Source organism: Marmota monax, unplaced genomic scaffold (assembly GCF_021218885.2).
Source record: "Marmota monax isolate L192 unplaced genomic scaffold, Marmota_monax_Labrador192_F-V1.1 WCK01_AAM20220418_F8-fsc00016, whole genome shotgun sequence".
Classification (NCBI taxonomy): domain Eukaryota; kingdom Metazoa; phylum Chordata; class Mammalia; order Rodentia; family Sciuridae; genus Marmota; species Marmota monax.
The window spans coordinates 10346070-10371648 of record NW_026695209.1 but is presented as its reverse complement, the minus strand read 5'-3'; the positions used below and the strand labels follow the sequence as shown (position 1 = coordinate 10371648).

General features: G+C 36.5%; 1 protein-coding gene across 3 annotated transcripts in view; it reads right to left on the bottom strand.

Annotated features, from left to right (window-relative positions):
- Positions 1-8697, bottom strand: part of CUNH21orf91 (chromosome unknown C21orf91 homolog) — a 29282-nt gene extending 20585 nt beyond the window's left edge. Inside the window, exons 1-2 of one of the 3 annotated variants that reach the window (XM_046430554.2) lie at positions 8573-8697; positions 7232-7365 (exon numbers count right to left, since the gene is read on the bottom strand). In XM_046430554.2, coding sequence (XP_046286510.1) covers positions 7232-7358 — 127 coding nt within the window. In that variant the 5' untranslated portion in view covers positions 7359-7365; positions 8573-8697. Of the gene's footprint in view, positions 1-7231; positions 7366-7978; positions 8249-8283; positions 8422-8572 lie in introns of those variants that run through there. The other 2 variants (XM_046430553.2, XM_046430556.2) reach the window with 2 other exon arrangements.
- Between the last annotated feature and the right edge of the window lie 16882 nt (positions 8698-25579).

Sequence of the window (25579 nt, the reverse complement as noted above, 5' to 3'; positions counted from 1 at the left end):
GTTCTACACTTTCCTTATTCATGAAATTGGGATAACATAGCACCTGTCTCATATAATTGTATTAAAAATGAAATAAAATAATGCATATAAAGTATATAATACATGGCCAACAATACCTCACTATGATTTGGATAAGGCATTTATCTAAAGTACAAATTCCTTCAGTATTTATTTAGAACAGATTAGAAGTACCTTCTCCCAACTAGAGGGTGGGACCTCACTTCTATAAGAGATAAACCTCTTTGTCTTCTTTCTTCAGGGGCCACTGTCATTTACATGTGCTTGAGAAATTACTTTTTACTCCTGAGCAGTTTATTTCTCTTTGTCAATTCTCCAGGAACAGTATTATAAATCATTTCAATCATGAAAAATGTATCCTTTGCTGGGAATAATTCTGTCTCAAGTATTAAAGCCTTTCAATCTTGATATAATCTGTTTTCATATCTCACAAAACAGTTTTTTTTCATTTTCTGTCATTTACTGGGATGAATAAACTGTGACTTTGAACCAGAATGTCATTTTTATACATTCAATAAATCCTTTATTTAAAATTATGATATTCTTATTAACACCTATTCTGGGTTATATGTTCTGCATACTTGTTTTAACTTTATACTACTCTACTGTGGTGTCCAGAAATAGTTACAGTGTATCAAATGAATCTAGAAAACTCATTCTAAAGATAGCCCTGCCAAAATTATTTGTTCTATGTTTGGGGCAAAATGCTGTTTTTTATTCTCCTGATTAAATAAGGTAACCAGATATCACTACTGGTATCATTACTGGCTATTATTATATTTCTCTTCTGAGTATGAGATAAAACTCTTCCACTAGTAAGGTTCACAAAACTTAATAGATTCTAGAAAGATCTCATGGGATTTGGTGAATGAACGAAAGAATTTCACAGTGGACAAGTTTAAAGGAAGAAACTCAAAATGGCAGTTCTCTAAAGTCTCCTTTAGATTAATTCATTTATCAAATAGTCTTTCATTACTCTCTGACAGTCCTAGCACCATGGCTGATCATATACTAGTAAATAAAATAAACTCTAATCCATAGTCTTATGGAACTGCAAACACCAGAGGGGACAGTGTATTAAATGAACATGTAAGAAAATTACTATGTGTTAGACAGCCCTTTACCTTCTCTTCTCCATACATCATTTTTAACCTCAATATGGAATGAGTAGAATAATAATGTCTATTTAGATATGCAGTTTGAGGTACTCATGGACTACACAAGATGTCTACATCTTGATAGCTTGCGAAGGAGATGAAGTAGAAGGTGATCTACTAGATACTATATATAGACAGGGTCACAAAAGACCAGGGAGAGTGAGTCTGGAAGACCAGGACAGAACATGCCATGCCAATATTACCTTTTCTTTCTTTCTTTTTATTTTTTCTGGAAACCAGGAGTAATCAGAGGCATTGGGAAAACCAAGGTGGTTTACAACTTTATTTATCTGAGTGCCTTCATTTTACCATATATAAATGAGGATGATAATATTCTTTCTTACTTCTTATCCCTGATGGGAGAGCTCTATATATTAGCTATGATAAATGATCAATTATACTTAAAAATCATTTTATAAGGTAAGGTTTTCAACCTTCCTGTTTATCTCTACAGGCATTTTTGCTATATGTTATCATTTCCTGTTGAAAACTTAGATGGGCCAACCTGACTGAATAATACATGTAAGTAACTTGCTCAACATCACACAGTAAATGGGGAATCAAATAGGAGAGCTCTATATATTAGCTATGAAGAGATTTTCTAATTTTATAAAATATGAGAACTTAATTATGCTTAATTACACAAGTTTCTGACAATAAAGAAAGGGGGTTCTCTTTATGGGCAGTAGGATTAATCATTACATTTATGTACTGAGATGGGTTAAAAATTTAAAATTTGACCCAACTTTCTGGCAACAAGTCCACTCAAGGTCTGTTTGCATGCTCTTTCTCAGAATATAATCCCTTATTTTGCTAAGATCGCTTTCCGTTCAAACAGTAAAAATAAAGATTCATCAGAGCATTTATGGTTGGTCTTAGTTGTAGCTCAAATAGTTTGCCTCCAATGTAAGATATCCTTTAATTACTAAAAAGGCCTCTTTGTCGCCAATTTCGTGAGTGCCCTACTCAATATCCATTGTTCCTTTCTTAGTAAAACACTGATTTAATTTGGAGCAGCTTCTCTTGTATTAAGAGCAGTGAAATGGGGAATTACAAGGGACTTTAAGGAAAAGCTTCTTTTAGATACAGGAGTGAATGCGTTATCTCCTTTTTTTTTTTTTTTTGGAATAAGGAAGCAATGGCTAGAGTTCCAGTAGCCAGTAACCTGAAAGATCGAAATCGGGTATTAAAGGAAGGTAGAAGAGAAAAAAATATATGTATTTCTTACATAAGAAATACAAATATTCATTTTTTTTCATTATATTTGGATTTCCTGTTACATACAGACCTAATTCCTAACAGGTATATCTTCAAAACCAAAATTTGTGTATGATTTAAACTTGTTTTTACCAGATTTTGTTAGCTTATTTTCAATTACTTTTCTTTTAAAATATTTTAATTTAATAATAATTTAAACTTATCACCAATTCAGCCCACGTTCCACTTTTATCCCTTCTGTCCAAATAATCAAGTTTTACTATTAGAACCATTTAAAAAGTACTCAAATGTATTTAAAGTGACAATCAGAGGCATTTAAGGAGAAAAATAAACCTTTCAGTATTTAATTCCAAGTATATAAAAGAAAACCAAGATAAAGGTCAGAATTTGTTAGGCTTCATATTTAAAATGCTACTTTAAGTTAAAATATGTTGTTGTCATTATATGATGAGAAACAAGAGAAAGACTGAATTTGCTATTTACAGTTTAGGGTGGGCCCTTTTACTTACATGCAAAGATGATATGTCAGAAGTAGGACACAGAGAAAGACTCACAGATCTTAATCAGTAAATAACCAGTTCTGACTTCCAAATTAAGTCAAATTTAACACTAAGATTCAAACTGATTCCTGACTATTAACCATGACCAGTATACAGTCAAAATCAGAGAAGTAAGGAAGAATAAAAGCCACTAGGTGCGGTGGTGCATACCAGTATTCCCAGAGACTCAGGAGGCTGAGGCAGAAAGATCACAAGTTGCAGATCAGCCTTAACTTATCTCAAAATAAAAAAATAAAAGAATGAGGACACAGCTTAGTGGAAAAGTGCCCCTGGGTTCAATCCACAGCACTGCCAAAAAAATAAAATAAAAAAAAATAATAATAAAAAGTGTGTTTACCTGTGCCTTAAACAAGAGAAAACACCTACAAATTTGTATTGCTGAAAAGATTACTAAGGAGCTGAATTTGCTTCTGCTTCCTGGAAAGAACACTTAGAATGAAAGAAGTCCAAGATGGACTACACAGAGAGTGGCCAGAAATATGCTAGCTCATCAACTAGCAAGGTCAACTTACACTGAAAACTTTGTTTGCTTGATATAATAGGAATCAGTCCAATCTTCTAAAAGAGATTTTCTCCATAGAGAAGAAAGCAAGTTAATTATCAGAAAAAGTAAAAATGATCTTAGAACTATTTGCATAATTTTCTGACACAAAATGAAAGTAGAAAATATGAAGTTACAGTATTGAACCCTGGATTTTCCCCCTCTGGTCTCATTTCTGACTGTTACATTATATTTGAGTTTATTATTGGCTGCTGACTATTCTAGGCTGCCTTGCTCTCTGCCTCAGCTAAGGGAATAGTAGTGAATAGCTTCAGAGATTTTACCACGGTGATCTAGATGTGTATATGGTCATTAACATGTATGAAAAAATGTGGTGTCTCATGTCAAGATTAGCCCATAGGTAATAGGAAGTTTATAGTGTCTTAGTGCCAAGGTTAGGCCACAGGGATTAGAAAGTTTATGCATCTGTCTCCTCATCTTAAAAGTTGACAAATTACGCTAATAATGAATTATAGGCTTAAAAAAAAATCAACTTTGAGAACATTTAAAAACATTTGTCAAAATCCATTTTTTAGATCCTTGAAACATATCATCTATGGTTGGAAGTACATAAAAGTTAGATACCCCATTCCTTTTAACTACTGTGAAGTCACAGAAAAAAAAGACAACTTAGAGCCATGCCCAGAATACAGAATCTCTGCAACAAGATCAGACTGTCTTTTGTTGTTACTCTTTTCTTCCTTTGTTTTGGCTTCATAAACCTATGCAAACACATAGCTTTTAAACAAGAAGCCAGTTGATTAGTAGGAGACTGGTGTAATTTGATGTAAATCCAAAAAGTATAAAGTAGTATTTTTATTTATTACAAATGTGTGGACTCAAAACTATCTTAACTGTTAACATTCCTCAAAATAATTTATTTTTACTAAGCCTCATTGTGGAAAAAAACGAAAAGCAAAATTATTTAGCTCAAACTTAGCAGTTATTAAACCACAAAACCAGGTGACTATGGTATTACCATACTACAAAGAAAATTATACCAAATTACTAGTTAAATGTCATGTTTTAAGAGTGAGAGTGACTTTTGACTGGCATTGTGTTGAGAATTTAGCAGTTGAAAAAACTCTTTGAAAAGGTATTCTAGGAGCGTTTTTTGGTTTTGTTTTGTTTTGTGGTGCTGGAGTCTTGAGCAAGCTAGGCAGATGCTCTACCACTGAGCCACATTCCAAGCCCCCCAAAAGTTTTCCTAATGAAGAATATAAGCAATAATAATCTGGTATGTGATTGCTTTACCACTCTTTTTCTAATTTTTAAAAACCTGTAAACTGATATAAAAAGTGAAAATCCACAAAATATAGAGCTGGAAACAAACACTAGATACCTTGAGAAGAAATTTAAACTATTTTTTCCTCACAAAAGTTAAACTGGCATTTTAATACACAATATCTAAAATACACATAGAATATCAAATGAAGTAGTTTAAGTTCAAAATGAGAATGGTTTTTGTCTTTCAAACTGTAACAGTATTACTTCAAAAACATAGGACTTATGCTTACATATCAAAAGCTGAAATGTTTACAAAGATGACACCTGAGGATAGGTTGTATATTTTCTATATAATGATTGAGAACCAGTTAAAAGGCATATTTAAAAAGGCTAGAAAATCAATTATGAAAATTTAGGTTTTGCAAAAAAGTTTTAATATAATGTGAACCCCTCTAATGATGACTTAGCAGGAAGCACTGGTTAGGAAAAGCTGGCAGAACAAACAGCAAGTATAACGAACTGTAATTCAGAAGGACAGGTTTCTAACATCAGTCTTAAAATTAAAATAACTATTGATAGTAAATAAATGGATTATATACACTAGAACCAGATGGCCATGCATCAAAGCCCAGGACTGTCAATTATTAGCTGTATGACTTCAAAGTCCATTTCTTAGGTCTCTAAGGTTCAGTTCCATCACATTTAAAAAGAATAATCACAGTAGTCATTCCAGAGCTATTCTGAGCAAGATAATCCATGTAAGGTGCTTAGTATAATGCCTGGTACAGAAGTTTTCAAAGTAAATGCCTGACATAAAACAATAGCCTACCATCACCACTACAATAATCTTTAGCAGTTCCAACTGTCTTGCCCTCAGTTTCCTCAGATGTAAAACACGGGGTTTGGGCTGGATAATTTCTAATGTCTCTGCTTATCTAAATGTGAAATTCTACAACACATTGGTATATCCAGGGCCAACTCTATTTCCAAAGAATATTAATTTTATATCTTTTACTCTACTATGATTAAGAAAATAGTAATTTAAATGCTATAGAACACTACTTTTACATCATCCTTTTGAAATTAGTTATAATTACTACATTCATTAAAGCCAAAGTTATAGGTATTCTATATAACTCACAGGAAATCATGATGCTCATCACACACTATTTGGTGACTACACCATTTCTGAATAACAAGTCCTAACAGGAATTTCAAGGTACATAATCATAGTGTGTGTGTGGTGTGTGTTCACTATAAGAACATTTCAGGGTTGGGGTTGTGGAACACTTGTCTAGCATGTGTGAGGCACTGGGTTCGATTCTCAGCACCACATAAAAATAAAAGTCCAGCAACAACTAATAAAATATTTTTTTTAAAGAGAGAGAGAGAGAGAGAGAGGGAATTTTAATATTTATTTTATTTAGTTTTCAGCAGACACAACATGTTTATTTGTATGTGAAGCTGAGGACCGAACCCAGGATGCATGAATGCCAGGCGAGCGCACTACCACTTGAGCCACATCCCCAGCCCCTAATAAAATATTAAAAAAAAAAAAATTTCATATCTCTTAATAAACAGAAGAAATAAAGATTAGGAAAAATTTCAACAGTCCAGGAAAAAGGAACTGCTAATATTTAGAAATAGTCCACACACAATCTAAAGGTCTAATAAAAATCCTCCTACTGATAATCTATCGGTTAAAAGTCAAAATTTAAATTTTAGGGAAATTTTTATTTTTGCAGGAATATTAATTTTTTTTTTAGTGCAACTCAAAAATATCTAAAAGGATTGAAAGTTTTAATATAACAATGTCAAGATTAAGGAAACATATCTCACGTTTCCTGGAAGCAAATGATTGATATCCATAGACACATTAATTGTGGACCAATACAAATACCTTCAATAAGAGATTTTTTAAATCTCTAGAGAACTTTTTTCTCAGGTATCTAAGTAATATTATTAAGAAATTTTATAAACCTTTTTAATTTTTAAAAATTACCAAGTGTGTGTGTGATCACTGAAAAGAGTTTATCAAAAATTTCAGAAACAGGGTGCATGAATACAAATGGCAACAAACTAAAAAAAAAAAAAGAAACATTTTTCCAGATGATGGAAACACTAAGGGAAGAGTTCGAGCTCACTTCTTTCAGGTACTAGCATGGTAGGACCTAATTAGCTCATCAATTAAATGGTATGCTAGTTCTTAATATACACAAGGGAATGCACACACACATTTAATAAGATCTCAACCAGAAAACATGTTTAGGAGGCAACATCCATACCTTGCTTTTATATTGACAAAGAGGGGACTGGTGTGTAGGTGTTTAAAAACAAAGCTCTCTCTTACATTCATCATTTCAGCTTCATTTCCCTTTTAATCTCCACACTTTATACTTAGCACAATTTCCAATCATTCAATAAATGTTAATTTTACCTTATAACCAGTTCAGCATAAAGTAGTTGTGTAAAATTCATGTCACAAATTTAAATCTATACTATGTTCTTACCTTCAATATTTAGCTCAAAACAAATGTGGCAAAAGGAGAGTGTTTCTTTGTCTGTTCCCAGTTTACAAACGCTGCAAATATTGTCATCATCCAAATCAATGTTTACAAACTGCTCCTCTTCGTTCATACTGCCCCTATTAAGAAACAGGAAAGTTATACAATTTCGAGAACTTGACATTATGGCATGCAATATCTGACAACTTCTAGGAAACAAGAAAGGTGCTCTCCCCAACAGCCCCATCACACAAGCATCGCCATACTTGTAGTTCAATATCATACTTTTAATGTGGAAAACCACAAAGCCAAGTAAAAGCCTGGCCACAGGTGACACTACATCCATCCATCCACCCATCCCCTTCCCATATTTCCCTGGGCTATGGGGATCTAAAGGCAAAAGCTCTGCGGGTATTCTAGTCCTCCCTCTTCGTCCCCAGACCTTGAATAATCATACTTAGCGCGGTCTTTCAGCCCGCGTTCTGTCAACCAACTTAACCCTGTTAAAAGCAGAAAAAGGACCCTGCTCCAGGCACTGCTTTGCTAACTTCATTGTGGGAACCTTAGAGGCGTTTTGCTAACTCGGCGTAGGGAGGCTTCCCATCGAAGGTCTGCGGCAGGCAAAGGCACGTGGGAAGGTGAATACCCGGGGAAGACGGGCCCCGTCCCGGATGCTCGCACCCAAAGTCTGACGGCGACCACTGAGGCACGGCAGAAGGGACCCTAGTTGGGGTCAGGGCGGGAGAAGGGTACCGGAGCCCGGCTGCCGGGAGCGCCTGTCCACTCGCCCCGGGTTTCCTCCCACTCGGAAGGCTTCCGAGGGCCACAGCAGCCCGTCAGTCAGTCTCAGCGTCTCGGGAACCGGGTCACCATCCGGCCTCCAGCAGTGGGGGCGCAAGCCCGTCCCTCAGACAGCCTGGACCCACGTCCGTCTTTCGGTCCTTAGGGGCACTCGGCGCGCAGCAGCGATAGGGGCTATGGGACGTGGGGCTCGAAGGAGGCAGGACGACCCGGGAGGGGGCGCGGGCGGGACAGGGACTGGACTGCGGGGTCTTTACCGTCCGGCTCCGTGGGCCGCCGCAGCCGTTCCGCGCGGCACGGGTTCCTCCACTATTGTTTCCTGCCTTAGCGGAGGCGGCCGCAGCACAGGCTGCTGCCGCGCGCCGGGCTCCGCCCCCTCCCGCCGGCGCCATGCGGGGCATGCTGCGGGGAAGAACGGCGTGACGCGGGGTAAAGCGGTGCGCTCGCACGAGGGCCGCTGGCCAGCTGCTCCCATGCTACACCGACGACACACCTTTGATTCGAGTTTCATAGTGGTCGTAGGTCTGCTTGCCCGGGTCGCCTTACCGTTCAAAGGAAAGTGGCTCCTCACACACCCCTCTTCGAAGTGCATAGATAGACGAGCCCGTTACTACCTCCCCCTTCAGCGTAGTGGAAACTACTGCCCTGGGGCGCGGGCTGCCGCGGTGGGGGCCTGGAAAGTGATGGGTGAGTGGGAGAAAGGGACCGAGATGCGTGGGTTGTGGCACTTGAATTGAAATCAGGAGACTGAAGCGAAATACTACCACTGAACTTCCAATTAGATGCCCGTTAACTTACATAACGAGGGAAAACTTCATATTTTACGTATCTCGATTTAAGCGTAGTTTAAGTACAGAAGCTTCTTCGTTGAATATTATTTTTGATGGGGCGCCCCTTTCCCGTAATATGGTACATTCCTTTCAAACCCCGGGAGTAATCCCGAAGCCCCAACTCTCTCATGTTTAGGTCCTGCCTCTTTCTCAAACTCTGCTGGACTTTTAAATTCTTTCTTCCTTTTTTTTTTTTTTTTTTTTTTAAAGGTTACAGTTCTTGTAATACTTTGGCGAATGTTTTCTATTGTGTGTTCACAACAGCCTAGGAAGGAAAAAACGGGAACTGTTTTCTCATTTTGCAGCCTACAGTGACTAACCCAAGTCGTCACCGTTACAAACTGAGCTAGGATTTGAACTCAAACTCAAGACCGCTGCTTTCCACAGCATCATAAGCACCTGTTTCGTTTATATTCACCAAAGGAAAGGGAGCTGGGTTGACAATTTACATGTAAATATTCTTGAACTGGTAGAGAGTGGATTCCATACATCTTAGAAACTTATGGGCTAAACAGCGCTTGATGACAGGGCTCCAATACCTCAGGAAATGATCTGCTACTAGAGTGTAGTCAATAAAACAACATGGACATCACCAGATATCCTGTTACAAATGCAGAATCTTAGGTCCTACCCCAAATTTCTTCAATCAGAACCTTCAGTTTAACAAGATTCCCAGGTTATTCCTATGCTTATTGAAGTCTGAGATACACTAACTGAAAGAGAAACATCTATGTTATTTTTATTTGAATTTCTCATTGTAGGTTAGTGTGACTATAAATCTTTCATGGTTTTAAAAAAAGTGATTCAGTAAAAATTTTCCAAAATTATTAGTAATTTACTTATATTGAAGTTTTTGATTCTTAGTTATGTTTGTACAGTTTACTTGCTGTCTTTAAAACTCTTTTTTTAAAAAAAACATATAATAAATTTACAGAAGTAAAATTTTCACATTTTGAAAACACAGTTTGATGAGTTTTGACAAAAGAATACACTACTGTAATCACAACCACAATCAAAATATAGAACATTTATACAATCCAGAAATTCCTTTCTCCCCCTTCCTATCAAACTCCCCCAACAGAGAATCTAATTTGTATCACTAAAATTTTTTAACCTGTTCTAAAATTTCATATATATAAGTTATATATATGGGTGGGGGGAGGGAGAGGGAGTCAGAGCAGGATTGAGAAAGTAAGTTTTTGGACTAGAACTGCTATGAACTTTCATGTACAAATCTTTTTATGTACTTAATTTCTTTTTCTCTTGGGTAAATAACTAGGAGAGCTATTGATAGGTCATGTGGTAAGTTTATGTTTAATTTTACCTTCTTTTTTTACAATGCTGGGTATTAAACTCAGGGTTTCGCATTTGCTAGACAATGGCTTTGCCCAACCCTATATGTTCACTTTCAAACTGCCAAACTCTTTTCTAAAGTGGTTATATCAATTTATACATTGATTGTTAATGTCTTCCCAATTAGTTGATCTGTTGTTCCTAAAAAAGAAAAATAAATTATCTCTGGTAACATTCCTTCTCCTGAAATCTACTTTCTCTGATATTAATGTAGATACTTCTGCTTTCTTATGATTGGTGTTTACTTATGTATTTTGCTATTCTTTTTAGCTTTACCCCCAGGTGTCCTTTCATTAATGTATATTAATGTATATGTTTTTGTAGACAACATAGTTTCATCTTGGTTTTTGTTTGTTTATTTGTTTGTTTTCTCAGTTCTGGGAATCCAACCCTAGGGCCTCACACATACTAGGCAAGTGCTGTAAGTACTGTTCCACTGAGCTAGCTACACATCCAGATCTGATTTTTTTTTTTTTTTTAAAGAATGGGTCATACAGGGCTGGGACTATAGCTCAGTTGTAGAACGCTTGTCTTGCAGGTGTGAGGCCCTAGGTTTGATCTTTGGCACCACATGAAAATATTAAATAAATAAAGATATTGTGTCCATCTACAACTAAAAAAGAAAAAAAAAAGGCGGGGGGGGGGGGTCTTATTTCAGCTGCCAAGGATGGCCTTGAACTAAAGACTCAAGTGATACTTCTGCCTCAGGCTCCCAGGTAACTGGAGACTATAGGCATTTTGTTTTATTTTGGTTTTGTTTGTTAGTTTTTTAGGCAGTACTGGGAATTTTATCAAGGGTTACTTTACTACAGAGCCACATCCCCAGTTGTTTTTTGAAAAAAATATTTTGGAAAGGGTCTATGTTATTGAGGCTGGCCTCAAATTTATGATCGTCCTTCCTTAGCCTCTCCAGTTGCTGAGATTACAAGAGTGTGCCACTGTGCCTGGCTCCTTTCCTCTCTTAGCCTTCTTTAGATTAGTGCTGCAGTCTGGCTGGGCACAAATCACCAGCCACTGAAGCAGGAACAAACTTTATTTTTAAACTGCAGGAAAACACTTCACACAGCTCCCGGGGAATCCTCCTGAACGCCACGAGGCTTGTCCAGGAACCCCCAGCCGGAAAATTCTCTCCCGGAAATCCCTCCTCCTGCACTTCCCCAACCAATGGGAACTCTCGGGGAATCCCCGGAAATCCCCACGAGAACTCCAACATAGTGCGAGAACTCAAAAGTTGCCGCAGAGGAGGATAGTAATGCCTCGCCTGTCAATCAATACTGTTGGCAAAATGCCAGGGGCCATACAGACTCGGCGGTGACTCTCAGCAGATTAGCTGAGATTTTTTCTTCTTAGTATTTTCTCTCCTTTTTAAAGTATTTTATATATATATATATATATATATATATATATATATATATATATATATGATACTACATATAATATACATGTATAAATGTATCCATTTATTTTTGGTTTATTATAGGGTTTAATCCATTTTTTAAAAAATTTATCACAGCTTACCTGAAATAATACAACACTTCATGTAAAATATAATAACATTCTTATTTTCTCCACTCTCCTCATTTATTGTCATGTTTCACTTTACATTTTATAGACTCCAAATATATTATTATATTTTCTTAATTGATTGTCTTTTAAGTAAATTTTAAAAGAGAATGAAATATCTTTTATATTTACCCATATATTACCAGTTCCAGTGTTCTTCATTCCTTTATATATATTCAGATTGATCTGTTATCATTTTCTTTCACCCAAAGGGCTTCCTTTATCATTTCTTGTATCATCAAGGTTTTCTCAGATAAGCAGAAACTGAAATAAATTATTACTAGTAGAAATAATAAATTCTTTTAGCTTCTGTCATCTGAAAGACCTTGATTTCACCTTTGTTTTCAAAGGCTACATCATCTAACTATAGAATTCTAGGAATATAGTCCCCACCCCTTTAACCTTTTAATGATGTCATTCCGTCTTTTGGGGGTTTGCACTGTTTCTGATGAGAAGTCAACAGTAGTTCTTAACTTTTCCCCTTGTATTTGTCCCTTTTTTTTTGTCTGTCTACTTGAAGATTTTCCTTTTCATCATTATTATTGCTAATTTCATTATGATGCATTTTGAATTGTTTTCTAGTATTTATCTTATTTGAGGTTTATTGAACATCTTAGATATAGGCTTTTTTTTTTTTTTAATCAAGCCTAAGAATATTTTTATTTTACTTTATTTTAGTTTGGGATTTCAGTTACACATATGTTTGTGACCAACTCAGAGATTACTCAAGATTTGTTTTATTTCTCAGTATTTCCTCTCTATACTTCAGTGACTGATCTTTAATTCTATAGTGTCTAACCTGTTATTAAACCCATCCAGTGAAAATCTCATTTCAATTATTATACTTTTCAAAAATAGAAATTCCGTTTATTTCTATTTGTTAGTTTTAATTTCTTTCTTCAGCACCTTCATGTTTTTCTTTAAACCATGACATACATTTAAAATAGCTATTTTGGAATCCTTATCTGCAAATTCCATCATCTTCAATGCTGTTGCCTATTTCTGTGGATAGATTTGTTTTACCTACTGGTTATTGGTATATTTTTCTGCTGCTTATCTGGTATGATTTGATGGATACTCACGTTGTAAATGTGACATTGGTGTCCAAAAAGATCATACCCCTATCTCTGCTTCCTGTGAATATGTTTATAACATATTAAAAGGTAGGTGAAAGCCCAGTCTAATCATATGAATTCTTAAAGGCAGAGATTTTTTTCTCCTCTAACCAAGCTCAGAGAGCAGCAGTAGAAGCTAAGTCAAAGCAACTGGAAACATTAGAGGGAATTGATCCTTTATTACTCTGTGACAAAGATTAGCCTCTACCTTGGAGAAAGACTTGCATCTACACCGTAGGCAAAGACTGACTCTACCCAACAGTCAGAAAAGTTCCACCTCAGTTCTAAAACTGCAAGGAAATGAATTCAATCCACAATGTGAAAGGGGTAGGAAACTAATTCCAACACTCTTCCAACACCTTGATTTTGGCCTTGTGAAATTCTGTTTATTTTATTTATTTTTTGGTACTGGGGATTGAACTCAGGGGCACACAACCACTGAATCACATCCTCAGCCCTATTTTGTATTTTATTTAGAGACAGGATTCACTGATTGCTTAGAGCCTTGCTTTTTGCTGAGGCTGTCTTTGAATTCAATCCTCCTGCCCCAGTCTCCCAAGCTGCTGGGATTACAGGTGTGAGCCACTACGCCTTGTGAAATTCTGAACATAAAATTAAACTTAACCACTCTATACTACATTTCTTAGCTACAGAACTGTGAAATAATAAGCAGGTTGTTTTAAGTCAAAATTGTGTTTGTTATGGCAGCATTAAAAGAGGGCTAGGCTTTGTTTTCGAGGCTATTATTCTACTAGTGATGAGCTTGAACCCTTCAAGGCTTGTTTTTATTTTTATTTTACTTATTTATTTATGCTAAGTGGCTCAGTCTACCACGGAGCCACATCCCTACTTCTTCAGGCTGTTTATAAATTTAGTTTGTAAAGATCTAGACTGTTGTGTTGTTGTAAGGGTATTTTAGTCCTATCCTTAAGGAGTGGCTTCCTGGGCTCTCTATTGTGTGTCACAGATGTTCAATAAAGATTCTATGCAGATTCTACACTCTTGCTGAATAAAACTCAAGTGACTCATGCTCCTGTGGGTTTTGGTAGGTGTTCAGTTCACAGTTCCCCAGTAATTGTCCTTTCCCTTGTGGTTAATTTTTGCCTACCTTCTTGGAGTCTCTCACCCCACACATGCATAGTTCAGTCTTTCAGTGAAAGGCTTAAAATTCTGAAAGTTTCTATGTATAGTTCTTCCTTTCTAGTGCTATGTATTGCAAATTCCAGTTACTTCATACTCTCCAAGCTGAACCTTTTTGTCCTTAGCTCATATGTCCTTATATGGACCAGAGTCTGAAAATACCTCCAGGCATAACAAAAAGGCAATTGTAAGATATATCTCATTTGTTCCTTTCTATTAAGAATCACATGTTCCTATGGCCTATGCTTTGGTGTCAAAAATAGGCTGGGGATGTGGCTCAAGTGGTAGCGCGCTCGCCTGGCATGCGTGTGGCCCAGGTTTGATCCTCAGCACCACATACAAACAAAGATGTTGTGCCCGCCGATAACTAAAACAAAATAAATATTAAAATTCTCTCTCTCTCTCTTTCTTCTTCTCTCACTCTCTCTTAAAAAAAAATAGGTGTTTCATATATTTTGACCAGTTTTCTTTTCTGGTACTCCTTACTCCATTCTGGCTGGAATCCCCTGATCTTATGTAAATTGATCTTTTATCTGTTTTTAAGTCCATCCCTCAGAGTCTGCATCTGAAACAAATGCAGATGACATACTCTTCTAAAAAAATCATGATGGCCTTGTGCCCTTCTCATAACAGTAATAACATAAATCTATTTAGCATCTAGGCAGTTATAGATAGCTTTCAAGTTTACTGTTGTTTTGGTGAAGCCTCATTTATTTACTTGTATAGTCAAAAATTGTATCTTTAACCACAGTCCTTTCTAATCTAATTATTCAGTGCAGTGTGCAAAAAAAAAATTGTGTTCTCAAAAAGTGAGGCAGTATACAGGGGCTGGGGATGTGGCTCAAGTGGTAGTGCGCTCACCTGGCATGTGTGCAGCCTGGGTTCGATCCTCAGGACCACATACAAACAAAGATGTTGTGTCCGCCAAAAAACTAGAAAATAAATATTAAAAAAAATTCTCTCTTTCTCTCTCTCTCTCTCTCTTATACAAAGATTACAAAAATTAGTTCTTGACTTAAAAAAAACTTTACCTTACCTTTTGGTTTAATTCAGCTAGGAATCCTTTCAGATAGATGTAAGTCAACAGAAAAATCAGCAGTATCTGAATCAAATGAGGGTTTATTTGTTTCACAGAACAAGATCAAGGGAACCAAATGCTGTCAGTTGTCATTGTTGTCAAGACTACCCTCTCTGCAACCTATCTCGTCTTTCCTTCCAGGTCACTGTCCTACAATTAGGCAGCATATTTTCTTCCAGGGCAGAAAACAGGAATAGAAGATCTGAGAAAAGCAGGGAGGGGAAGCTGTATCTCCCCCTTTGCCAGGAAGGAAAGGCTTTCCTAAGAGACACTAGTAGATTTTTGCTTATATATGATCACTGAAACTGTTTGACCTTTGGTGACAATGGGCTTTGGGAAAATAAGTATCTTTTTCAGCCACCATGACAGAAAGCAAGAGATTTTGCAAATAAGCTATCCGTGTATGCTGGAGAGGTCATACAATTTTCATGTTTACTTGTGTGATGGTGAATATCATTTTCATCATCAAAAGTCCAAATCAAATGAATGAGTGCTACAAAAATTTCTCCAACCTTCCTACTTTTCTGGATTTCCATAACTTGCTGATGCTGCTACTATTTTTTTTTATGACAGGGTTCCATTTTTAAATAAAAGACTTTAGTATATTCAATATCTCCATTTACTTATTTCTTTGCTTCATGTGTTATCTCATCCTTTTGTGTTGGGAGATGTACTGCTTCCATTTAGCTAGGAAGATTGGCATATACAGAACCAGGCTTACAGTCTTCAGTTACTATGACCTTAAAACTATGGAAAACTCAAGGTGTTTGGAAAATCAGTTGCATTATTATTTCCACTTCCTTATTCTCTATCATGTGATCTTATAGCTAATTAAAGTGAAAAGAACATATTACCTTATTCTGGAGGGATAGTAAGTGACATAGTAATGAACAGAGACCTTAAATGTATTGTATAGTTTAGCTTGGATTCTTTTGCCCCTGTTGCCTATCAAGAACTTTACCAAGGTATTTGCTGGTCCAAGGCAGATGGGATATATGTGGGAAGGACCAGGGCCCAATCTGTAGCTTAAGGCTATGTAGACCTAGCTGACTTTTAGAGCTACAATAGATGTTTGCTGTTGAAGCACTGAATTGTGGGTTATTTACTGCACCAACAACTGAATGATACAGTGAGATTCTGAGAGGCTAAATTAATTTATTCAATTCATATGCTTATCCCTGAATCAATTTTGTGATTCTGACTTTAATTGGCCAGGTTTGATTATTTTTCCATCTCTGCCCCTGTCCCCAAATATCTGAAGTTGGATCAGGAATGGATGTATAGAGATTAAAGTTCAATATTTTCATGTGGAAGAAGAGTGGACATTGTTACCAGAGAAAGTATGTTGGTTTGAAATGTAGTAAGTGGGAAAAAAAAATCTATGTGTCATAATCTACACCAGTGGTGTAGCCACATTAATTTTCATTATTCAATTTTAAGTTGGATGTGCAACAATTGTGTTATTAATTTGCATTAATTTTAATACTTAGTATCTCATAATTTTGGGTTGCATCATTAGGTTTTATGGTTTGCATCTGGAATTGCCCCAAAGGCTCGTATATTGAAGGCTTTGTCCTCAATGTGGCAATATTCAAAGATGGAGTGATTGGATCATGAGGGTTTTGACTTCATCAGTGGATGAATTCATTGATAGCTAAATGAACTACTAGGAGACAGTGGATGCTTTGGAGAAGAGTCCCAGTTGGAGGAAGTAAGTCACTGGGGACATGTCCTGGAAGGGTATTTCTTGGGCCCTGCCCCTTCCTGACTGTCTCTGTGCTTTCTGGCTGTCATGAGCTGAGCAGCTTTCCTTCATGACACCGTTTAGTCATAATGTTCTGCTTTGTGATCAGTCCATCATGGATGGAAGCCTCTGAAAACATGAGGTAAAATAACTTTTTCCAGTTGAGTGTGGTGACACCTGTAATCGCAGTGGCTAGGGAGGCTAAGGCAGGAGGATGGTGAGTTCAAAGCCAGCCTCAGCAAAAGCAAGGCGATAGATAAGCAACTCAGCAAGACTCTGTCTCTAAATAAAGTACAAAATAGAGGTGGGAATAAAAAACAACAACAACAATTTTTTTCTCTCTGAGTTCCCCGCCCCTCAGGTATTTATAACAGTGACAAAAACCTGACTAAAACATTAGGATTAGGTTTTGCTGCAATTAATATAAAACCCCCAAATAACAGTGACTTAAAGAGATAGGATTTATTTATTTGTTGTTCAGGGATCTAATCCAGGCGTGTTCTACCTCAGAGGTACATCTCCAGCCCTTTTTATTTCTTACTTTGAAACAGGTGTTGCTAATTTGCTGAAGCTGACCTCAGATTTGTGATCCTGTTGCTTCAGTCTCCTGAGAAGCTGGGATTACAGGCATGAACAATTGTACCCATCCAAGTCGTTATTTTTTTCTCTTGCTTTAAGTCTAGGTGTGGGCAGTCTGGGCAGGTTTGCTCTGGTCCACAAAGTTCTCAGGTATATTTGTTTCTTCTAGTTTTCTCATGGCCATCCCTAGTTTTGTGAGTCTCATTTTTTAATGCAAGTAGTTCCTTTCATTAGAACTGTTTTCTTAACAGCAGTGGGTCGGGGGACTGGGAAACTGAGAATATATACCAGTTGCCTTTAAGGATACTTCTCATAAGCTTTCACATAATTTCTCTGGGTAGTTGAAAAGGAGTCTTGAAGATCATGCCTTTATTCCAGGCATCCATATGTCCAGCTAAAAATCATGGATATTGAAAGAGACTACAAGCAATCTCTGTTGCGGTGCTCGATAAATAGTTTTCAAATGAAGGTGTGAGTGATTGAATCAATATTAAAATTAAAATTGGTTAATAAAAAATGAAGACTTAATTTTCAATCATAGATTCAAAATCACCTTAATAAATTTGAGGTTAAAATACCTATTTAAACACTCTCATTTTTAATAGGCAAGAAAGCAGTAACTATTTGTTTTAGAATTTTTTTATTTCCAGTTGACTTGAACAGTGTGGTAGGCTTATTTCAATTTTGTTGATCCATTTTCTAAAAATCTAATCCTTTCAGGATTCTATACAGGGAGTCAAGTGCTGCTCTTTTGAAATCCTTAATGCTAAAGAAAATATCACTGTTAAAATTATGACTTTTGTTAAGCTTAGACAAGCATCACTTGGAAAGTTAGGGATACAAATATTTGCATTAAAGGGACTTACCATCTATAGTTTTCGTAATGCTGACATTATGAGTAGGCTGTCTGCTGATCCATTATTCTGTTGTATAAGCAGAACAAACCAAACCTATTTCCAGGCTCTGGATAAATTCTGTGTTGGCATTTCCAGGTAAAGATTTGGAGTTAACTGCCTTGCTATTGATTTCTTTCTTTTCCCACTGGGGACCAAATCCAGTCTTTAATAATGTACACGATTTCCACTGTTCAATTCAAGGTGATAAAAGGGAAGTTTAGGGTTGATGTAGCTGAAGTTAGAAGGGGGTCTGTTTCATAATATTTTACCAGAGGTTTATTTTCCATTTCTTTGTATAAATATCAAATGTCTGGGTGTGAATACTTAAACTAGAAATTGAAATCCAGACATATTTCAGAGTTAACTATTGGTGTGTGCCCATTGAGCTAGGCATAAAATTTAAGGTTTCATTGTAGTTCAGAAAGAGTTGTTGGTGAGAGAAGATAACATTAAAGGGTAAGTGAAAAAGAATACAATGTTTTTGTTTGTTTGAATTTCTAGAACAATTAATACCTTTTCAAAAATTAAATAAATTCCCTCAAGAATTTCCCTCAAGAAATCATATATTAAATGTATAAATGTGAGATACTGTGCCAGGTGTTATTTATAAAGTAAAAAGCAAAGCAGAATTTATTTTATAGAGAAATTTACCATTTTTTTGTAAGTGACAGGTATTAAGTAATGGCATTTGGAATGGAGTTTTTAATGGCACTGAAATACATTTGCATTTCAATTGCTGTACCACTGTAAAGATGTCTAGTACCACATTGGCAAGTAACATTGTTATTTCCTGTTTTTTTTTTCAGTGTTTTGTTAAATCTTACATGTTAAGTATAGAGATAATTTATTATCTATAATATGGGAAGAGGTGATCAATGAATAGCATAGCTAAATAGAAGTAAGAAGTTCTGATGTGTTATTGCAGAGCAGCATGACTAAAGACAACAATATATTATGTTTAAAAAAGCTAGAAGAAAGGATTTTTAAAGTTTCCATCATAAAGATATGGTAAATGACTGAGGAGATAAGTATGTTTAACCTGACTTACCATTACACAGTGTATGCATGTATCAAAGCATCACATAGTACTCCATGAATATGTACAATTTTCATGTTTTTATGTATGAGTTAAAATACATTTAATTTAAATTTTAAAGGGAGGGGTTCTATCATAATATTTTTAAAAAGCCTAGAAAAATGTAAGGTTTAAGAACTAAAATCTCTTAAGCTATTTTTTGGGGAAAAAAAACTTTCTAAAGAGTATTTCTAAAGAGTATTATATTCTTTTTTTTGCCGTCTTTAAACATACAGAAGACAATTTCTGCAGTAGCCAAATTTTATGTTAGTAAATATGTTTTTATAAACAAAGTCTTAGAAAATCAGTGACTTAATGAACAAGGAGATGATTTCTTGGTTAAGGACCGGTGCTCCAGGTTATTAGCAGCTCTACATGGTGATTTAAAGGTTCATCCTTCAACCAGCTTGTGGCTCTTTTGTCTCCTAGGACTCTGGTCTCAAGTTCAAGTCTAGGCCATTATATTCATATTTCAGCCAGTGTAAAGGAGAAAAGTTGGAGGAGGCAAAACTCTCTTAAAGTTTTCAGTCTTGAAGAGGTGGGGCACATATCACATTCAGGTTTCATTGCTAAGCATTTAACAACATGATTACATAAGTCTACAAGGGAGACTAGGAAATGCTCCCTAATTATGTGTCAGGAATGAAAAGCAAATGAATTTTGGTGGGTGTTCAGCTATCTCTTCCATTGTCTACAATTCTGGCCATCAAGTTTCTATGTGTGTCTTTCTTCTCACACTTTTTTTTTTCTCCAAGCAAGACATAAATGAAACTTTCACCCTTTCCCCCAAAAGAAACAACTCAAAGTTCCGTCTCCTTGGTGTATCTAGCTCAAAGTCCAGAATCCCTGGGTAATGTTCATTCCTCTCACTGAGGTTCCCGATGGAGCTCCTAGTTGTCTGGTAACCTATTAACTGAAGGTAAGATACCTTCCCCTCCATGTCACTCCTCTCCCTCCACTAGAATAAATGGTGGATTAGGCACAGTATAATTATAACTAATGCTCTTATTCAGAAAAGGCAAGAATAAGAAATGTAGCACTCACTTGTCCATATCACTGATAGAAACCAGCTCTAAGACGTTAGTCTCAAAGACCTCCATCCTGGAAGTGGAAGACATTTCTTGAATGGATCCTGTTTCTGTTCTCTGAAAGGACATTTTTTGTCTTAACCACATCTAAAAAGGGGTTTGGGATTTGTTACCCTTAGGGGCTACATATTTTGCAGCTCTTTTTGCAGGCGTAGGGTCATTGCTATATTATTCTTAGGCTCTTAGAGTTTTTAACAACAGTTTCCTCAGTTATAGTATGCTCCTACTTATTTATTTCCATTGGACTTTTAAGTATAACCCAAATTCTTTCTGGATATCTTCTACACAGCATTTCAGTTTGTGACTTCATGTTCTTTTCCCATCATGCTCTTTCATTTTAATGGTGGATATCTGAATAATTCAGCTTGGCTAATTAGCAATAGCCCAGTCAGCTTTTTAGAGGGAGGAATGCTTAATCTTTGGCATTTTCCTCTTCATTATCATTATTTTCTTAGGACATCTTTCCTTATCACTCCATATAAAACTTCCATTTGGATTCTTACCTTATCCTGATTTTCTTGAATAACACACACACACACACACACACCCCTAATTATTTATTATACTTAATGTGTATTATCTGACTTCCTCCTCTGGAATGTAAATTCACTGAGGTTTAGAAGTTTTATTTTATTTTCTGAAATCTCCCAAAGAAAGAGAACTGTGACTATTGTGTAGAGTATGGTAGAGTCTCAACAAATATTTCTTGAATGAATGATTTCAGAAAGTGCTACATATGGTGTAAGTTAACCATACAAATACTACAGGTTATAGCCTTTGATTTCTCTCCCTTGTAAATAGAATTCCCACTTTGTTCATATTGTAGAGTAGGGCAAAGGAACTGCATCTTTTATACCTAGTACTATAAGGGAAGCTGAATGTACCCAGCTCTTATTTATTTATTTATTTATTTATTTTATAATTTAAGGTCAAATGAAAAATGCTCAGGATGAATCTTAATCTCTTAAAAGTATGTCATTTAATATTAGATTTACTGGCCTCTTTTTAAATACTAGGTTTATCTAGAGAAAAGTTTTATCTAAAAACTTAAGAAAAAGTAGTGACATAGGGTAGTACTGTGATTTCTGACAAACTTACCAAGTACATGAATTTATATGTCCATTGAAACTGTTCAGGAGCAATTTTTTATTTGCTTTATGTATTTAAAGTTTGTGTCAAATACTTTTAACTCTGTCTCTACTTTGTCTCTCTGTTGAAAAATGATTTTGGCATTTCCATTCTTTGTTTCTCTCTATGCTGTGATTACCAAGTTCTCTTATGGCATTTGAACATTTCCTTTGTTAGCTTTAGATTTGTGAAATTATGACATATGATGGCTACAGGGAATTAATCAGATAGAGGGGAGAAATTATGATTTTCACCTTTGATACATGTAAACCATTAGTTTAGAAAGGGTAACCATTTATGTATATATTTGTAGGGAAAAACCCCCAAAGATTGTGAAAAATGCAGAGGAAATAATACTAGCAGCCCTACCTGTACTAAAGCATATTTTTTATTTTTGTAGTGCTTTCCTCTAAGGAGATCAAAGATACTTTAAATATTCCTTATGTTAATTCTTGCTATTGTATTAGAGCAGATGACATCTCCACTCTATACTGTGGCATTGAAAAGTGACTTAGAGTAAAACTCATCCATGGTGACAGAGATAAACATGACTCTAACAGCAGTGAATGTCCTATCAATCATGAAAGGCAAATTCATTCACTACCACTCTGTATTAGGCATTTGTGTTGTGTACAGACTTATTGCAATGCTCAACAGGGTGTCTCTAAAAATTCTGACTCACAGGACTTCCATAGGGCGTATTTGACATCAGATTCTATAAGAAGGTTATAGGGCAGCATCAGGCATTCCCCCTCAGCAAGACTTCATGCAGGAGTCCTCATGCCAGGTGGCTAATCTCTGGCTGCCAAGTGGACAGTTCAGGTGCAAGAAGATGAGACACATATATGTAGTCCATCTTTCTCAAACAGGAAAGTTTATGTCTTATAACAACATTTGAAGTGTCAATTCCAGAGTCCTTTCAAGCAGCCTTGCTATGAGGGTCATTGCATTCAGAGAGCCCAAAGCTATGATTTCCCACCAGGTATTTATAGTTCATATATAGCTTCTCTCCTGCCAGATACAATTTGTCATTTTTTATCATAAGAAATATTGGTGCTGAGTAGCACCACTTCCAACTTACCATTTTCAGGTTTCCAGGGAAACAGTGCTATAAAGTTAACTCAAGGTCAAGTTTGTTCATAAAGGACAAAAGATTTTGTTGATCCTTTACCCACAGTTATTTGGTCTCTTCTATACTCTTAGGATGAGTTCTGAGATTTGGCAGATGAACTTACTCATCAAATGACACATTTTCTTTGGACCTTAAGAAAAATGAAGTGGGAGACATTTAATTCTACAACTAACAAAAATATTTCCAATATTATTGTCTTAAAATAAAATTTGGTAATATTATATTTTGTGTTGACAACTATAGGTAGAGAAATAATTAATTCTTGGTAGTAAAGAAAAGAACCTCACTATTGGAAATTTCCATTGTATTAAAGCATTGTGGTCCTGAGTGCAACAATCCCATGTATAATCTTGACTCTGCACTTATACCTAAAAAGATAAAAGGACAGATCTTTCTTGGTAGACAGGAAATATGGCACACCCCAACAGAATTTCTCTCAGTGTTTTTCCAGCAGAATGCGTTGTGATTTTTAAGTTTATAAAATGTACATCTCTCTCAACTTCTGTACATTTTAAAAACTCAAAATGGTGTGCATTTTTGAGGTAAAATTTGCATGTGATGAAACATACCAATTGTTAATATACTATTCGATAACAAATGAATACACTACTATCATTACAATCAGTGGAAGTCATATCGTTGCCAATACCAATGTGGACCACACTTTTGTCAAGATATAAAGCATTTCTATCACTTTAGTAAAATCCTTGTTTCCTGCTTGGATTCCACCCGAGATAATTTTTCTGATTTATATCAATATAAATTAGTTTTACCTGTTTTGAATTTATGTAGATGGAGTCATTAAGTATGTATTTGCTATGGTTTGGATAAGGGTCTCCCAAATGCCCCGTGTTAAAGGCTTTATCACTAAGCTGTAATGCTGTGTCACAAGCCATCCATGGGCTGTGTGTGAATTTGTGTGAATTGTGTTGCGCATAGTAGCCTCTTGAGGGGACAGGCCTGGCTCTGCCAACTCCTAGTCAGGGATTGAACGCAAGATGCAGGTTCGCCTCCCCCTCTAGTTCTGCCTAAGTTTCCACACAGCACCTGAGATGGGTATGACTCACCAAGATGTCACTCAATCTGCTGACCATGGGACATCACAAAGCAAGACTCCACCTTTGAAGTTTTATCCCTCTCTGATGCCCCTGCTATAAATAAAGGGATTCTGGGTGCAAGCACTCTCTTCTTTCCTGTGTTCTTTCCAGTTTGGAAGCTGACCCTTCAGGTTGAAGAGCTGTCTGTCCCTCCCTTGATCTGAAAAACTTATGTCTGTATTCTAGGATTTTTCGCCACTTTCTGAGCTTAATGTTGCAGCCAGCTCTTTTACCCAGTTCATCTGGTCTTTAAAAAGAGGTGGTAGAACCTTAAAGAGGTAGACCTAATGGAAGAAAGTTAAGCAACTAGGGGCAGGCTTTGGAAGGAGATATTGGAACACTGCTCTTTCTGCTCTTTCACTTTCCAGCCACAGTGAGGTGAGGAGCTCCCTCTGCTAGTATTCCCACCAGGCTGTTCTTCTATCTTGTGGAAGTCAAGCCCTTGTCCCAGAGTGGTGGATCCAGGCAAGCTGGAGTGCAGGTGGCAAGCACAGGCCATGTCAATGAGGAGCCCACCATGTTGGTATGGGCCTGAAGCACAGTGAGCCAGGGCTGAAGCAAGCTGGGGCACGTCTTCCTGTTGCACTGAGGCAGCCTGACCTGGCCAGGTGCGGACACCTGCTCTGCACAGCACCACAGTCCTGAACCCCTGAGCATCCATGATCCCATGACCTCAACCTCCTGCTTTCCCATGAGAGGTGAAAAAATGGAAATGAAGCGGAACAGGATGGAAGTTCAGACTCAAGAGTTAATCAATAGCAATAGTGATTTTCACAACCCTAGTTGGCATAAATTTTGACCAATAATGTTAGCATTTTTCCAAACTCTAATTAGTAAAAATTTGGACCCAAGTGCTATGTAAACCCCTAGAATAGCATACTTAGGTGGCAACCCTTATGGGCTCCCCTTTGACATTGAAAGAGTCCTGTTTCCATTCTTCATGATTTAATAAATTCTATGCCTTTCACTATTGCCTTTTTTTTCAGTTTTTTTACATGACAGTAGAGTATATTTTGAAATATTATACATAAACAGAATAAGTATAACTTGTTCCAATTGGGATCCCATTATTGTGGTTATACATGATGTGGAATTAGGTCATGTATTTATGAGGATAGGAAAGATATATCTGAGTCATTCTACTGTCTTTCTTATTACCATTCCTCCTCTCTTCCCTTCATTCCCTCTTGTCTAATCCAATGAACTTCTTATCTTCCCCTCCCTTGTTGTGGGTTAGCATCCATATATCAGAGAGAACATTCTGCCTTTGGTTTTGGGGCTTATTTCATTTAGCATGATATTCTCCAGTTCCTATTTACTGGCAAATGCCATAATTTCATTCTTCTTCATGGCTAAGTAATATTACATTGTGTATACATTTCACATTTTCTCTATCCATTCATCTTATTGACGGGCATCTAGTTTGATTCCATTGTTTGGCTATTGTAAATTGAGCTGCTATTAACGTTGAAGTGGCTGTGTCACTGTAGTATGCTGATTTTAAGTCCTCTGTGTATAAACTGAGGAGTGGGATAACAGGGTCAAATGGTGATTCTATTTTAAGTTTTCTGAGGAATCACCATACTGCTTTCCAGAGTGGTTGTACCAATTTGCAGTCCTACCAGCAATGTATAAGTGAATCTCTTTCCCTAAATCCTCACCAACATTTATTGCTGCTTATGTTCTCCATCATTGCCATTCTGACTTGGGTGAGATGGAATCTCCATGTAGTTTT